We start from the raw sequence: 17,965 nt of genomic DNA, 5'->3' as shown, positions 1-17,965 counted from the left end.
ATTTAATACGATTCATGGAATGCTGAGCAAGAACATGAACAAAACATACGCCGATATATTTGTGCTTGTGAATTTGCTTGAGCGACTTCGGTCGACCCCACATAACTTCGTGCAGAAATGAACTTGTCACATAAATGCTTGCATAGAGGGAAAGCTAAACTCACTTCGAAACCCCACCATGCCCTGGAGAAAACAAAATGTATTCTCCCTTCTTTTCTTCTGGGGTTAGCCATATTCTCCTCGCCGTCATGCATTCGTAGATGGTGTGGTTGTTCTGGTCGGAGACTGCGATAGCGAATGGAAAGATGTCGAAGTTCTGCGTACAAGACGATGATACGTTGTGCGAGTTATTTATCCTGAATATCATCATCAACCATGTTTTCTGGCTGCTTGAAAGGAATTTGTTACACATAATCGAGACGAAATAAAAGGAGTGCTTTCTTAATTTCACGCCATGACTTGCTTAAGTTGTCTATGCCTCTACTACTCCTGTATTAAATAAGGAAATACTGTAAGAGAAGCGAATCTGCTCCAGACTCCGATAGTTGCAAGAATATAAAACAAACTGTTGTAGCATACATACAGACGCTACTCAGATAGCAGGTATAGGAATGGCTTTATTCCCAAACGCGCGCTGTTTATCTAGGTACGAACAGGGGGCGTGGCCGTGACGTCATTCTGTCACAACACTTCTGCCAGCTTTAGTTTTCTTTTTAATTGTATCCCCATCTATCTGGTTGCTTGCGCGTTCGTGTACTACGCCTTAAGGTAGAAGTAGACTGCACTGGAACCTGCTCCGAGGTCTCGGGGCCGGGCATCGCCTGGTGATCTTCAAGGCGCCCCGATGCTGGGGGCTCATATGAAGATTGGTTTTGCAGTGTCTGATCGTCGCCCTGTGGACCGTCTGGAAGGGCTGTCATTTCTCGGGCCGCCATGGGGTCTGCTTGATCGAGCCGTCCTGGAAGTTGTAGGTCTGAATGCGAGCTTCTGGCTGGCTGGTAATCCGGGCGCTTAGCTGAAACGATATGATCGAATCGTCGGTCCACTTTCCTGAACGTGAAAAAGTTGTAACTCTTCCACTTCTTCGTCGTTGTCGTTGAATGCATTAACCGCTTCTCGTTTTTTTTTTCTTGCACGGCCGAGCCAGATGACCGGTCATTTTGCAATAATGACACCTTGCCTTTCGATATGGACAGTCTCCCGCATCGTGTTGCTCTGCACATCGGTAACAAGAGTTACCGGTGGCAAGACCCGCCGAAGTCCTCGCGTTTTGTCTTTGTTGACCCTTCTGAATGACGGGGACGTCTTCATGGCGAAAAGTCTTGTCAGAGGTTGGGCGGAAGCCTTTGGATTCTTTCGCAGCCAGTTCCGCACTTCTGGCTAGGTCATACGCAGTTTCGAAGATTAGCTCCTTTTTCGTCAGAAGGCTGGCTTGAATCGAAGCGTCGCTGAGGCCAGCCACGAACCTGTCTCGAAGAGCATCGTCCAGAAACGGCCCAAAATCGCATCTTGCTGCCATATGGCGTAGTTCCACGGCAAATGCAGAAATTGTCTCACCTTCCATCTGGTAGCGGCGATCAAACTTGAACCTTAAGGCGATAACTTTGCTTCCCGGAGAGTAGTGATCCCTCAGGACTGCGACGATTTCAACGAATGATTTGTCTTCTGGCTTGGCCGGTAGCAACAGGTCCTTCAGCGTTTTGTAGGGGCGTTTACCAATGGCCGTTATAAAGGCACACTTCTTTACGCTGTCATCCTTGTTTTGGGTCACTTTCCAGTAGTGGTCAAATCTTTCAACATAAGACATGAAATCTTCTTCGCCATCATCGATGAAAGGCTCGAAATCCAAGAACTTCGCCATTCTTCTTGTCCTGCGCAATCTCGGCCTAAGTTTACGATCCCACCCTCGTCGCCACTTGTTGTAGCATGCATACAGACGCTACTCGGATAGCAGGAATAGGAATGGCTTTATTCCCAAACCCGCGCTGTTTATCTAGGTACGAACAGGGGGCGTGGCCGTGACGTCATTCTGTCACAACACAAACAAGACCCCTTAAGGCGAGCATGAAGGTCCTCTGCCAGTAAGGAGCATGTTCAAAACGGTTTTCGGCCGGAAGCATGGTCTCAGGAGGGCGCCAGTTATCTTCACCCCACGACTCGATCCTTCTGCAGCAGTTGGCCGCTTTTCCCATTGGATAGATTTTCTACTCCTGAAACATAGCTCACAGGTCCACTTTAGTGGGTCCTGTGTGCGAGACAGTTGATAACATTTCGAATATAATCGGTGAAAGAAAATTAAGGTATGGGAGTCGTAACGATTATTAGTCTTGATTTAAGCAAGAAATGGCACAATCTCATTTTTTGTCCATCGTCACTTAGCCTCCTTATTATCCCTGATATTGAGAAAAAGGCCCACAAAGATATAGACCACTGAGACTAAAAATATGGAAGAAACTAAACTTTCTCTGTCTCTCTTTATCTAAGGCCGGCAGAAACAGCAGCAAGACAGAGCCACATGCAGGTTTGGATTCCTGGCTACGCACCCGTCGCGTTTCGATTGCGACGGTAAGATTACCGCGCTTGCGTGTCTCTCTTCTCTCGTACGTATCGTCTAACGTTTCTACGCTAAGCACAACGAACGTCGTCGAACAAACAAGGCAAGCTGTCAAGCCTTGTGAAGTACTATCAAGGCTCGGCACCGCGCTGTGGGACCTGTACTTGCGCGAATAGTTGCCTTGAAGCTGTCTGGAACATCGTTTGCTTCCTGAGCTGCTGCAAGTCACAGCTGCAAAGGGATGACGAGAACAACCAGAAAGGAAACGCGCTTCATGTTATTGTGACAAAGTGGGGCCTACTGAAGGCAACCTCCAGCTGAACATCCCTTATATTCTGTCCGTTTCATCCTGCAAGGTATGCAGACATGGAGCGTATTGTTTATTTTGGTAGAAATTTCCAGACGTGAGTGGCATGCGGAATTTCTCATTTAACAGAATATCAATTTACCGTGTTTACAAAGAATCCCATGTACAATAAATAGGCAAGCCGGAAATAATTCCGGTTTACTCGCTCTTCGCCGCCCTCATCAGATGGCGACGTAGTTTGGAAGAGATTGGACAAACGCCTAACTTCTGAAAATGTATAAGACAATATAGTTTTAATCTAGAATTATGGCAAGTAGGATTGTGGTGAAGGCAACTTGGTCGCATGGTGAAAAAGAATGCATCAAATTTAGCTCTAGGGTCAAATCAAGAACACAGTTCTGTATTCATTTTCATATTTTAAAACAATATACTGCAACACTTTTCGGTACCCTAATATTTTCGAGTATTGAGGATTATTCAGGCAAATTTTAATGAAATTCGATGATGATGTTTTTTTAATCGAAGTCAAAGTTGTCACTTTTTTGACGTTCTTGATCTTCGCCCAATTTTGAGGCCATATTGAAAAATATCTGTCAAGTGTAGAACTACAAAACTTGCCTAAAGTGAGTAGACGTAGCTGTAAAATACTGAGAAAGAGATTCAGTGTGCATATCTTTACGCATCTTGCCCTGAGGCTGCCCCTAAAAGTGCCTTTTTTGTACTGCATAGCGCGGAAGTAAAGTTTGCGATTTTTTATTTAGAAGATTGACACAGCCAGAAAAAGTTTTTTTTATTCGCTCATATAGTACACGTTGCAAAGAGGTAACGAAAAAGTACTTATGTGGGAAAAAAATTATTGTGCAAGCAGTGAGGCTCCAAACTTGCAACTTTGCGAAGTGGCAAAAACGACGTTCTCCACCGCTTGTGACATACGATTTTTTCCCGAGAAAACTACGAAGTTTCTTGCAAAATTAAGGTCCATTCCTCTGTGTGGACACATTTGCCCATCAGATATAGAAATTTCATTGAAAATAAAAAATGGTCATGGGACCTCGATTACCGTTCTTATCTGAACATGCCCATTATATATATAGAATGAGACCATCAGAACCGTTGTGTGATAATTATTTTCGGCCACAGGCACATTGCTGCAAAAATAAGGTGAAAGGACATGAAGGATACACTAAATGAAGCGACTACATTAAGGTAACCCCATCTGAAAACATTTTCTGTGAAGAATTCACCGAGAGGCTAACTGAACGCTTCAAATAAACGGTTTGAATTGATAGGCATGTGCAGAGGGAGAAGCCGATAGTAGTACAAAGAAATTGGTAAATATAAAACAGCGGTTAATTACAGCACAGAAATGTAAAGATATATTTAGCTTACCCGGAATGTGTTTTATTTTTGCGCGAGAGCACTATGGTATTACTAGGTGAGGGGCCATGATACCTTTATTAAATAAGCAGATACTTTAATTTTCCCCTTCTACAATCTGGCATGTTCCTCAAGAAAGCTCAGTTCGGCTTATAGCACACGTATTTTTCTGCATACATGGCAATTAGCTGGTGATTGCTATTTTCGCTAGCGCCCCACCCCTCCTCGTCCCCAGTTGTACCTTAGATAGTATCAACGAATTATCCATGCGTACCAATAAAGTTTTCGTTTTTGGCGACATTTTGTTCAAAGGAAACGTGATGACAGCTGCAACCGAGGATACAAAAACCACAAGACTCACTTTACCGACTATCGCTTGGGGACACTCATGTCCGATATTTCGGTTTGAGGGAGGTGGTCAGAATCATTAGAAAATATTTAATTACGTCTTCTCTCGTTGCCACAGTTATTGAAGGTCACTGTCGGGTACAATAAATTGTTCATAGCCTGAAGGGTAAAGGTGTCCACTATTGGATTACACAGCACAATTAAAGCTACACACATTTTTACTGTTTTCGGAATACAAGTGACCACGAGCATTTCCGATCAACTAGTAATCATAGTGGGAAAGACTGAATGCGCTTCAAATGTAGCTCTAGCAATTCACATTAACTGGAGACAGTGCTATACGTATCACTAACAATTATCGTCGAGTTTGGCAGGACATGTCGCAATATCGAAAAATTCTATGATGTTATTGTTAGCTAGGTGCATGCGTCAATCAAATTTGGTGCATGATGTTTCTGGGGACTTCGGTGACGCGAAATTTCCATAATGTACATTGAATGTCTCACAAACCTGCAGATTGTCGCTAGTGTCATAGACTTTCAACGCTTCCCGTAATTTTCTTGACGCGCATGTGCCAACCTTTTATCATACGGCGCCACCCGCACTGATTCTTCTTGCGTATTCAGCTGATGTCTGCACAGGTTTTAAGCTCAAAGGTGGACCTCATTGCAGATAGATAGTTTCATATACTTTTTGGGCATTGACATATGGACCGTATGAAGCTTGCTTTAATACGCTCGGCTATTGTAGCTTGGCTACACTGTGTTTTGAGTGGCGTCATTTGGTATGCTGCACGGGGCTCCTCTTTACAAAGGTGAATCCTAATTCAACAGCCACCGATAAGGTTGGCTGTATGGCCCTGCAATGTTGCATACGCTCATTCCATGCGAGAAACAAAACAAAAAAATCATCTGTTTGGGTTAATTATATACTTCTTAGTTCCTATCTCCCGGCATTTATTTGTGCTTGACATGTGCACATGAAACGTATATTTAGGTGTGGACTTACACAGAGTTAAAGTACATAATTTGAAACAGCAGGGCTTCACGCAAATATGAAGTTTGAAACCGCAGAATATGTGAAGCTAAAGTTGGATCGTCCTTTTAAAATACGTCGTGAAGAAACCTGAAACTGAGTGGGTTGGTTAGGAAGAAACAGCGATTGCCGCTTGCTACTTGGACGTAGAGTGCTCGGGTTTCAATTTTCATATCTGTAGAAGTGGAGCTCTTGTTTTTCAGCCGACTTTACGACTATTCTAGAAAAAAGACACAAGTTTGGCGAGTAGCTGCTTAAGATGTACTTGGCAATTTATTTCAGTTGTAGAGAATAAAGGAGCACGTGTTTTGGGACAGGGCGTGTTAGATTTCTGGGTCCAGATTTTTTTTTCCTTAGATTTCATTCTGGATTTCAGTCTGGCTTTTTCTAACTCAAGATTACGCTGGAGGCCACTGCCATCTGGTGTCGCTTTTAAGAATATATGTCTGGTGAAAATGTTTGACGGCCACACTGTGGGTATGCATCTTGCAAGTAGGCATTTGCGCCGTGTGCTTCTCTTTGTCCCATTATATGCATGCGGTTTAGTTCAAATACTGTCTAATATTATTCAGCATTGCCGTTGTAAATGTATCAAAGCAAAATCTTGAAATTAGATGCGGACAGAAAGCAGCACGTGCGTTCATATTGACGATATCACATCAATTTCATGTTCTCAGGGCCGTGATGTTTTCATATCCTGTTCTAGGCCTGGTGCTTAATCAAGAACGAGGCATGACGCCAGAATATGAAGTAACTTTGGCTCCATGACGAAATTCAACGAAGCTTCGTGTGCTTCTGAGTAGCTAAGCAAAGGAAGACAAAGAAAACTACAGGTCAATCTTCAATTAGATGATAATATTTCTGTGCTGTTCAGACTACGCCCTTCCGTTACGCGGTTATCATCGCGTCCAACTGATCACATTATATCACTTCATATATTTGTTTCACGATCACTCTTGGCATACCGTAAAATTTGCCGAATCTATAGGGCGAACTAAAACATCTGGCGGGCAATCAAAACTTGCCTTAGCTTCAGCTAAAGGTTCACTAGCTAGTTTTACCTGGTGAACCTTTTCGAAGCAATCTACATTTTTCGGGAAACCATGCCAGCAGTGACGCTGACGTGTTTTTTCTCGCAAGCAATTATGAAGTGGCACTGAATGTCATCAAAGGAATCACGGCTACCATTGCAGGCAAGGGCCAGGTGAAGATTTCTAGGTGTTCTATGCCATGAATGTGGAGCCTATGTTTTGCGAATGATGCACCGCGGGTTATTGTTAAACAAGGTAAACGCTGTCCTATGTGTCCCAATTTTTACGCTGGCCTTACAACGCTCTTCTTGTGCTGAATAATTTCGAAGTGCCTTCTGGAGGTTATATTACGCTCATTTTCTGGTTCACACGCTTTTGTTTGTTTGTGTGTATTTTGTCTCTCTTTCTTTTTTTGTTGCTCGCGCTGGTGTTCTCTCCTACCAACAGTGAGGCTCCTTCTCTTATCGATTTAGGTGTCGTTATGAGAAACACGCCGCACATGCACTAAAATACCTTAAACTTTTGTGAACAGTACAAGGAATAATAAATACAAAAAAGCCAGATAGCGTGCACAAACCCAGACAAATATTTTGAGAGTACTGAATTTGCAGTTACACAAGGTCACAGCTGCAACCGAAAGGCAATATTCACTTGTTTATCTTAAAATATATAGCACCTATATTATTCATCCTCATTTTTAGTTCCCGTGCTTGATTGTGACATACTTCATTTCAAAAGAAGGGCCTGCCCACAAGACCGACAATGCCTAGACAAATGTGATGATGACGTACCCTTGTGTTTTATAAACCATATGAGTCAACACGCCCCTTTTTTACAGCCTATTGCAAACCAGTTGAGAATAAAGTGAGGCAACGAGAGTTAAGATATCGGATCATTTCGACAAGATGCGTGAACAGAATTTAATTGCATTATGCTAGGCTGAGAAGATTTAAGTACAGAAATCATTTGCGAGCGTTTTGTCAACTTGAGGGATGCAGGTGACATGGTCCAATGCAGCAGCGCCTAAGATAAGGAGAACTAAATATAAAAGACTTCAGCCAGCTAAGCGTAAGAATACATTTAAAGAACTACCAGTAAGATAACATATTTGTCAGGCTTACGCATTGGTAAGTCGGCGATCAAGCAGTTCCGCGTCTCAAATGTAATGACAATTTCCATTCTATGGCACATACACATAACAAAGGATTGTTCAAGAACGAGCGGAAAATATCATGCAAGCAACTAGTTCTTTGAGAAGATGTCCACGCGTTTATGATGATTAGGATTTATATTCTACCTTTATAGTCTTTTAGTCCTGCTGCCTCATTGTTCGAAGGCAATAGTCATGGGGATTGATTTTCTTCCGCAATACCCAGCCGTTATAATATTGCGGTAACCGCTAGCCACGTTTTCTAACCGACGTACAGTACCACCAGATTTATGCGCTTTATAACAAAGAGCCGCACTTGTCGTTGATAGCATACTTACACAACGACCACGGAGTAGCATGTACAGTCGACCAAAAAAGTTTGCGGACCAAGAGACCTGACGAAAAGCTGAATATCTCCACAGCCTCAAAACGCATCCTGGTATTCCCATTTACAGCCTTTACTGGTATATGTGAACAACATTGTGATGTACGGTTTTACTGGCTATATTTAAAGGCTGCTCGTATACTTATAATTTTCTGAGACCCCGTGGTCCGTAAACGTTTTTGGTCGACTGTACATTGTCGTCGAGCACAAGTCCGATCAAAAAGTGCCCGGCATCGCCGACGGCATGTTTTCGTCTTACTCAGTCGACAACTATGCGTCGCAAGAGGAGTTGTTGAACTCCACAATAAGGAAACTGCTATGATGTTTGAGAACTTCAGTGGGTAATTCCATTGTTTTGTTAACCGCAATGCTACAGCACACTTCGAACAGCTACCTGCACCACCCTCCTGCGCGACTTTCACAGAAGTGTACATAAACAGTACCCATGACGCGAAGGCTGTCAGTGCCATCGGGGTGAGGCCAAACCTGACGTTTGCGCAGAAGGCGAGTCTCCCAAGCCTTCTGCATTCGTTCAAAGATTGATTTCCTTCCATCTCTAGAGCAAAGAGCAAAACATACTCCGCTCGCCAAACACCAAACCATCATTGAGCCGACTGTGAGATCCATGTACTAACATGCCTTCCAGGTTTTCCAGAAAGAAGAAGATGCCATTCGACGCCATATTACGCAAGTGCTGGAACACCAATTTATACAATGGCCCCGTTATTCGAAGGCATCACCTATTGTGTTGCTGAAAAAAAAAAGATTCATGGTTATATTGCGCTCAATTTTACACAGACGATATTAAGGAAGGACAGGACATGGATGGACGTAGCGCAAACTACCAACTGTTTAATACAGTTAAAGAATGCGCTTATATACAAGGAGATATGGCGCGGGGGGGGGGAGATATAGAAAGATATAACAAGGTGACGACATGTGATCATAGCTCGGGTCAGGCATACATCGTTCACTTGCACCCGTTCGCGCTGGTAAACTCGACCTCAGCTTTGATAAGCGCGATGGACGGAGTGCTTACGCACATCTCTTCTTTTGCTATCGCAATATTTTCCTTTAGATAGAAAAAGAAAAAAAAAGAGGTGTGCGTAACCACCCCGTTTTACTGAATAAAAAAAAGAACGGCAACCTAGAGTTCCGCGTGGGCGATGGCAAGCTCAACCACCGTACAAAAAGACGTTTATGAATTAACCTGCAACAATGACTACTGAGAATTTCTCCAGCTTGAGTGCTGTTTTTCGTACATGGATTTTCACAGTACCTTCAGCCATATTCAAGTACATGAGCTCGGCCGCGGAAAGACTGCCTTTATTGCACCGGAAGGCTGGTACGAATTTTAGAACTTCCCTTCCAACTTGTGTTTTGCGCCCACCACTTTTCGACAAATGATGGACCTTGTCTTATCTGGCCTTACAAGGCAAGCTTGCCTCATGTATTTAGGTCATATCTTTGTCTTCCCTGCGACCTTTGAAGAAGACATCGAGCGATTTAAAAGCGTCCTTTGTGTCATGTGTACTGCTGATCTTCCCCTGAGACCTGAAAAATTCTGCTTCGTTTTCGACGAACTCTAATTCCATGGCCATGTGGTCAGTAACGCTGGAATTCGATACGACTCAGAAGAAACTACGGCTGTTGCCTATTTCTCGAGACCTACAAACAAGCGGTAAGTTCGACGCTTTCTGTGGGTTTCGCCGACTATCGTCACTTCAGTGAAAATTTTCAGCATCTCGCTGAACGTCTGGCTCCGCGTACGAAGGGCGACTTCTCATTTCTTTGGGGACAAGAAGAGCAAGATGCTTTTCGCGGGCTCTAGACCCGCCTCCAGACTCCTCCATTATTGGATCGCTTTGACGTGGATGTCGATACAGAAGTACGCCCGGATGGGAGTAACGTTCGCGTTGGTGCAATTCTTTTGCAGCTGCAATAAGGTGTCGAACGATTTATTGCGCAGGCCAGGCGCACTTTATATTCTGCTGAGAGAAATGACTCTACTATCGAAGGAGAGTATTTGGCCGTCGTTTGGGCCAACACAACGTTTTTACTTTAACTGTACAGCCGCCCTTTGCGCGTGGTAAGCGCTCCCCATTGTCTGTGTTGGCTGGCGAATATAAAGAATCCTTCTGGACGTCTAGCTCAATGGAGTCTTCGATCACAAGAGTTCGATTTTTACGTGTACGTTCAATGCCGCACAGATGAGGGAGATGGAAGAGACGACATGAGCGGTGACTGACAATTGGAAGTTTATTGTTCAATAAATGATTATAAACGCTTTGTTTATGTGATACGTACCAGATATGCTGTGGTGCGATGAAATCGAGCTATTCAAAAATTATATTTCTTTTAGTGCAGTGATGCAACGCTGTGCATATAAGTAAAACTGCTAATCTACCAAATCGCCTAACGTGCAGTTTTCAATAGTATGATGTTACAGTTTTGCACGAATCGGGCCAAGAACTTAGCGACGCGGATTCTCTGCGTCACGCTGCAGTCGGCACTGGCAGCACTGATCTGGAAAATGATTGCGATTTCCTTACTGCTCGGGTAGTATTTGAACCTACCCAAAAATTATTTACCGCTGCGACGACTCATTGTCTACGTAGAGAGGCACAACTCGCGACCTCCTGGAGAATTCGCTCGTCACGTGTTATTGCTCTGCCTCCACGACAGCGTGCTTCAGAACTAAAATTTTCAGGCAAATTGTACCAGGTACCTCTCGCCATCCCCCCAGGACGCAGCGAGCAAATCGTGCGCGCTTGACTCGGCGCACCTACTTCAGGCCACTTGGGCTTTACAGGCACAGTGACAACAATTTGTCAGAAGTTTTACTGGACTAAAAACAGGCTATGAAGCCCTATGTCACCAAGTGCGTGACTCTCAAGGCCGCAAGTTTCCGCCTATACCACCAGCCCGTTTTCTCAATGCTCTTAATCCCGCAGAAGTTCTCCATGAGCTGGTCGTTATTGACTTACTCCGTCCAGTTCCCACGTCTTCTGCTGTCAACCGAAGTATTGTGTACCGAAGTATCCTACCTGCTACAGCGAAACCAAGGAAGTTCTGTGAGCCACTGTCTCCGACGTTGCGCTATTGTTAGTTCATAACGTTCTTGTCTGCCGTGGTGCGGCAACCGTGGCCATCACGGATAGTGGCACTGCTTTTAAAGCACAGCTTGTGCAGGAGGGTTTGATGCAGGAGCAGCTTGTGGAGCTGTTCTGTACAGGATGCACAGAACAGCTACTGCGCACCATCCGCAATCCAGTGACCTAACCGAGTGTTTAAACGAGTCAATTCCTCGCATGTTCTCCACGTACGTTGCCGACGAGCCCGAGAGCTGGGATGCTGCGCGGGCATACATAACATTCACATAAACAGCGCTTGAAGAAACCATAGGATTCAGCCCTTTTCACTTAATGTACGGAGTTGAAGTTACCACAAAGCTTGACGTAGTGCTATTACCTGACACATGCGTAATTGCCTCCTTGGATGCAGACAACTTCGCCGAACTTGAAGAACAAGCTCATTAATTTGCACAACTGGGTATTTCATGCAAGCGATGATATCATGCCCACCGTTACAACCTTCGCCAGAGAGATGTCATGTGCAGCTCTGGCAATCACGTCTCGGTGTGAAGCCCGGTACGTATACGCGGCCGCTCCGGAATACTCCTAAACCACTACATTGGTACATACAATGTCATCTACGGAGTGATCCCAGCAGGCTCTCCACGGCACTTCTGACGTACACCTGTGCCCGAAATCGTGAACGTAGCTTGCATGAAGCCCTATTACTCATGAATATTTGTTCACTATTCGCGTGTTAACGCGACCTATGTGCTTCTTTCCATCCCTTATTTGTTTCCCGCTTGTATTTTTTGCGAACTGCCTCAATCGTGCTTTAGCATCGGGACGAAGCATTTTCAGAGGAAAGAATATTGGCACGAGTGTTATGCATGTTTTTTCAAAAATTATCACCATCAGATCTGGTGCCCTTTTTCAGACTGGTTGGAGCAGATAGCGTGAACGACGTTGGTTGATCTTGCTGCTTCAGTAAAGGTGCCATTCGCTGCCAGTGGACTTCTCTCATCTTTTTATCTCGCGACAATATATAACACAGCAGTCCGAGAAATTAGGACAGCGCCACAAACCTGCACCGAGAAAACAGGCTGTTCAAAATTAAAATTTATGATTTTCTTAAAATTAGCCACAGGAAGGGAAGCGAAGAGTTCCTGTGCAAATATGTGCAAAAGGATAGAAAGTTGGGCGAGTTGGTACTGTAACATGTGGCCAGGGGGACACAAAGTGAGATCATAACTGCCGTGGTCAGCAGCCTAAATAAGCACAATCGAATAATTAACGTCTAGTTGACTCTATTAAGTGGGTAGGTCTATGTTGAAAAGTTAGAGGCAGCTGTGTTTCTACACAGTGTAGGTTGGTAAAATTCTTGCAACATGTCTGTGCTGCGAGATATCCAACTACAACTTTTAATTCTCGTTGGCACGATTACGCATGCAAGAGAGTTAGATGGACTGCCGCAAAGCTCCTCCCTATGTGACGCGGCTGTTGCATGTGGCGTGTAGTCTGACAACGGGGCGGAGGCATTGGCAAAGATGATACCTATCCCCCTTCCCCTCTCGACTGCGTACGGTAGCTGTGTAATTTAGCGAGAAAACTGGATTAGCCTTTATTCTTGTTCAGAGTGCCGATGTGATAGCTCGCGTAAAACCGGCGTCAGTTGAGATGAAATGCCCAGTCTATCCTACTGGGGAAACAAAGTTCATTAATACAAGGCGTGAAATCAAACCCTTCTTGTAGTTCTTAACCGTCGCTTTTTATCTATTAGGATTGTTGCCATCTTATTCAGGGTTAACCTGGCCACAAAACTCGCTAGCTTGCAGAATGGCCGGATTGAGTTCCTGGAGATGGACTCGTTACCGAAAGAGTTTATGAGCCAGTTCGAGGACACTTGTGGCATATGATTCCTTGATCGTCCAGAGAAATTTTCCGAATACTGTAATCACTGGTGCGCATGGAGTCGTGTAACGGTCAAGATATTGTTTCTATTTCAACCAGACCAGACTACAAGTCATTCTGCAAGGTCTGCTGAGCGTATCACGATGCAAACAACACTAAATTAAATTGCAGCTTCAAGTACGTTCATTGGCGTCAACCGCGGCGCATATGTTCTCAGCATGCTAGATATCAGCCACCTGCTTTGCCTGATGGTAGCTTTCTAATATGATTGAAAAGAAATACATGTGAGAAGAGTAATATTTGCGGCTCCTTATGCAAAGGCACAGCGACCGGTAACGGCGAGACAGCCCGAAGCACTGTCCAAAGAGGCCAGCAATCAACATTGCGAGCCGAGCCGAGTAGCACGTTGGCGGTGCGGCTGTGCCGCTAGACGTGTCTTCTTCCTCACCATCTCCCGCCGGACAAAAAGTGCCATGCTGGTACCTTCAGAATCAGGAAGCAGAGGGTCATGGTAGGATTTGAGACGCGAGAATAGGAACAATGTCACGTCCACGCCGGCGCAAGCCGTCGGGTGGTGACAGTGGCTCAATGAGAAAATTCACCGGGGATGTTCGCTCCAAGTCTCCCTAAGGCCCTTCGAATTTTTGGACGAGTTTCGAGGAAAGCCCCGGCGTTTGGAAAGGCACAGACAGCCACGGAAGAACGCTTGGAGCGTATGTGGTGTTTGGAAGCGAGCCGGTGCGCTTTTCTTTATGACGCTGCTGTTGCTCTGCCGTAAAGGAGCGCGCTAGCTGGCGGCATTCTTCGGCTTGTCTGGCGATGTCGGACACAGGTAGACACTCGGAGGCCTCAGGACGGTATTGAAGGAGCCTGTCGATGGTATGCGTAGCTCGCGGCCATACAGGAGGAACAAAGGTGAAAATCACATAGTGGCCTCGATCGCGGTGTTGTACGGGAACATGTTGAATGGAAGGATGCGGTCCCAGTTACCATGATCAGATGCCACGTACATCGAGAGCATATCACCAAGTGTGTGGTTAACTCACTCTGTGAGCCCGTTAGTCTGGGCACGGTATGTCGTGCCTGTCAGATGAATAATGTGGCATTCCGAAAGCAAACCTACGACGACGTCGGAGAGGAAGGTGCGGCCTCGATCGCTGAGGAATTCTCGAGGTGCGCCTTGTCGAAGTATAAAGCGATGTAGGACGAAAGATGCTACATCCCGCGCTGTAGCACTTGGTAAAGCACCAGCTTCGGCGTAGAGTGTCAGATTGTCAACAGAAACTATGATCCACTGATTGCCGTCTGGTGTCATAGGAAGCGGGCCGTTTAGGTCGATACCGACGCGATAGAAGGGTGTGGCAGGGCACGGGAGCGGCTGCAAGGCACCAGACGTGCGTAGAGGCGGTGATTTGCGGCGTTGACAGTCAAGACGGCACCGAAAAAATGTTTGTACTTTTAAAATTGTTCATGCCATGCGAGCAGCAGCGGTGGCGAATTCCTTCGTACCTCTTGAAACCTCCGGCGTGGCCACGCTGCGGATCGTTGTGGAAAGAGGCACATATTTGTGACCTTAAGCTACGAGAAATCACCAGAAGCCGCCAACGACCTTCAAGAGGGTAACTGCGTCGGTGGAGCAGCTGGTCACGAATGGCGAAATGAACTGCTTGGCGTCAGAGGGTTCGGGATACAGGGATGGTCGATGATCTAGATAGATAGTCGAAAAGAGAAGCGATCTCCGGGTAACGACATTGTGCGGTGGTAAAACAGGCCATGTTGAGAGACGACACGGAGTGTGCGGAAGTTTTTCCACAGGCAAAGTCTGGAGGTAATGGTAAACGAGGCAGGCGTCTGCGTCTCAGTCTGTGTGCCAGCTGCGGTATACTACGCGAATATTGTGGAACCATTCATTTGCAACGCAATTAAATGATACTGTTGCATCATTTGCCTACTGTAATTGCATATCTTTACCCACAAGGGTAACTGTTGAAACAAGCAGTCTATTAGACGTATGTATTACAAATCTGGTGTCTAACAACATCCTCTCTGGCGTCCTGTCCCATGACATCAGCAATCATTTGCCAATTTCTTGCTTCCTGCCTATCATGCAGGACACAGATGTGAAGCCCCACGGTTATGCAGAGTAATTAATGCTAACACGATGAGTATGTTCAAATCGTTAGCCGAAAGTTCACATTGGGATAATATGCACGATACAACTGACGTAAACAAAGCATATAATGCATTTATTAAATTGTTTCTTTGGTGCTACAGCAATGCCTTTCCACTAAAGGAAACTAAAACTTGCAAAAAGTTTAAAAGGCCTTGGATGACTTGGGAACTATACGAAAGAATTAAAACTAAAAACCATTTGTATCACAAGTTTATCAAGAGCCAAGATGCCCACACCCTCATTGAAATTTAAAAAATACAGAAATAAACTTAACCAGGATGTTAAAATAGCTAAATCCACTTACTATATTGATCGCGTTTACCAAAGCACATTCTCACAGTAGAAATGTTTGGCGTGAATTTTCCTTTTTAACGAATAAATGTAATCCCGACTCGCCCCTTGCTATTATGACAGTCACTGGTGAACTTACAGGCTCTGATCTCGCAACCACTTTCAATGATTTTTTCATTAATGTAGCAGATTCTATATGTACGTCATCAGGGTCAGGCGCACTTTCTAATCTAATCACTCCCTTACAAAATTTTATTGCGCTTATGCCAGCTACTGCTCATAAAGTAGCTTCATTATTACATAAGGTAAAAATCGTGTTTCACCAGGGTATGATGGTATACTCGCAGTGCCTTTGAAGCATGTATCTTCGTTAATATGTGACGTCTTGTGTTACATCGCAACTCGTATGTTAGAAAGCGGAGTCTACCCAGATCAGCTGAAGATAGCACGTGTATTTCCAGTTTACAAAAGTGGGAGAAAGAATGACATATTGCATTACAGACCCATTTCTGTTCTACCCGTTTTATCAAAAGTTTTGAAGGTGTGATTAACACTCATTTCGAGAATTTTTTCCATAAGTTCAATGTTATTGCTTCCTCGCAGTATGGATTTCTGAAAAACAAATCAACAGAGCCGGCGCTTTTACCAGTAAAAGAAATAAATTAAGAATAGTGAAATGAAACAGTGCACTCTTGGTCTTTTCTTAGATTTCCGAAAGGCGTTCAATTGCGTTCATCACAACACCCTGCTACGCAAGCTCAACAGTTATGGCATACGTGGTATTGCATCTGATTTGCTCAAGAACTATTTAAATAACAGATTACAGTATGTTCAAGTTAATGGCACACCCTCAGAGAAATTTGCAATTCAGCATGGTGTTCCTCAAGGATCTATATTAGGTGGTGGTGGTGGTGATAACTTTATTGCACACAGGGGAGTTGCGGACACGCAGGTCCTTGCCCCCCCCCCCCCCCACCACGGCCCCACTGCATTCAAACGTTCATGTCCCAGAGGCTCATGACGCTGGCAGCCCGGCCTGTGGCGATGGCTTGCTTGGCCGGGTCCTCGGAGCGCAGTAGGGTCTCCCAAGCCTCCCAAGTAGTAAGGTGCTCCAGGCCCCGCGGGGGAGGATCCGCCGGGCAGAGGAAGAGGATGTGATCGAGAGTGGCTTTGAAGTGGTGGAAGAGGGTACAGGAGGGTATCGCTGTGGACGTGGTGATAGCGCGAGCGTATATAAGGGGAGGATAAGGGGCCTGCTTGGAGCCGCCTCCAAAGTGTCTGGTGATAATTGTCGAGGGAGGGAAGGGGTGGGGTTAGAGCCGACGCTCCGCTTTGCAGGCTTGCATCAGTTCACTTAATGAATGCATGCGCTCCCGTGAGAACCCTGGATCGGAGGCCGCCGGTGCCCGTTTGAGAGAAACTCGGGCTAAAGCATTGGCAGCCTCGTTTCCAGGATTCTCCCAGAGTGGGCAGGCACCCATATGAGCTCCATGTGGCGGGGCGGGTGTGCAGCGAGGAAGTTCAGTATGCGAAATGAAGGGACGTGAACTGTTCCGCGAGCAAAATTTAGTATCGCAGTTTTAGAGTCCGATAATATGTACCGGGCCTCCGTGCGTGTAATAGCTACGGCAATGGCGGCCTCTTCAGCCTCCTCCGAAGTGGCAGTTGGGGATATGTGAAGGGTGGTAATCGGTTTTAGGGAGGGGTTCGTGATGGCAACAACCGCGTCCTCACCTGTGCATGCGGCATCCACCCACACAGCATCCGGTTTCGTGCCATAGTGCTTGTGGAGCGCCCGTGCGCGAGCTCTGCGGTGGGGTTCGTGGTACGTGGAGTGCAGGTTTTTAGGGAGAGGTTTAATAAGAAGTTCGCCGTGAATGTGGTGGGGGACCTGGAGCTTTGTGGGATCTTTGGCTGGTATCCTGATACCGAGGATGTGTAGGATGTGTCTGCCGGTGGTGGTTCTCACGAAACGCATGTATTGTGTCTGTCGGTGGGCCTCAATAAGCTGACCTATCGTGTTATGTAGGCCTAGCTGGAGGAGTTTTTCGGTGGAGGCAATTAGGGGTAGGTGTAGTGCTGTCTTAAATGCTGTTCGGATCATGGCATCCAGGGTAGAGATTTCTCTGCCCTGAAGTTTAAGGTAGGGGGAGCGTGAAGAGAAAGTGGCTTAGGACGAAGGCATGAATGAGACGACATTGGTCATGCTCCTTCATACCCCGGTGGTGAGCAGAAACTCGGCGGATTAGGCGGGATATCGACACCGCCGTCCGCTTGAGTTTGTGGATGGTGAGAGTGTTTTTCCCGTTATTTTGTATGTGGAGGCCTA

The 17,965-nt window shown here is 45.6% G+C and overlaps 2 protein-coding genes across 2 annotated transcripts in view; both read right to left on the bottom strand.

Moving 5' to 3' along the window:
* The window catches only part of LOC135913234 (uncharacterized), a 106,497-nt gene that overhangs the window by 76,059 nt on the left and 12,473 nt on the right, over window positions 1-17,965 (bottom strand). The window lies entirely within an intron of this gene.
* On the bottom strand, window positions 917-1,861 carry LOC139060047 (uncharacterized). The gene is made up of 2 exons (XM_070538794.1): window positions 1,240-1,861; window positions 917-1,050 (listed from the first exon to the last, which is right to left on the bottom strand). Exons 1-2 carry the CDS (start codon window positions 1,859-1,861, stop codon window positions 917-919), a joined length of 756 nt encoding a protein of 251 aa, XP_070394895.1.

The sequence above is a fragment of the Dermacentor albipictus genome, chromosome 5 (genome assembly GCF_038994185.2).
Source record: "Dermacentor albipictus isolate Rhodes 1998 colony chromosome 5, USDA_Dalb.pri_finalv2, whole genome shotgun sequence".
Classification (NCBI taxonomy): Eukaryota; Metazoa; Arthropoda; class Arachnida; order Ixodida; family Ixodidae; genus Dermacentor; species Dermacentor albipictus.
Note: the sequence above shows the minus strand (reverse complement) of the source record. Positions and strands in the feature narration are given on the sequence as shown.

Coding starts and splice junctions, on each gene's coding strand:
- LOC139060047 (XM_070538794.1), bottom strand. CDS start 1,861: ATGGCGAAGTTCTTGGATTTCGAGCCTTTCATCGATGATGGCGAAGAA. Junction 1,051..1,239: donor TTCGGCGGGTCTTGCCACCG/GTAACTCTTGTT, acceptor TTTCACGTTCAG/GAAAGTGGACCGACGATTCG.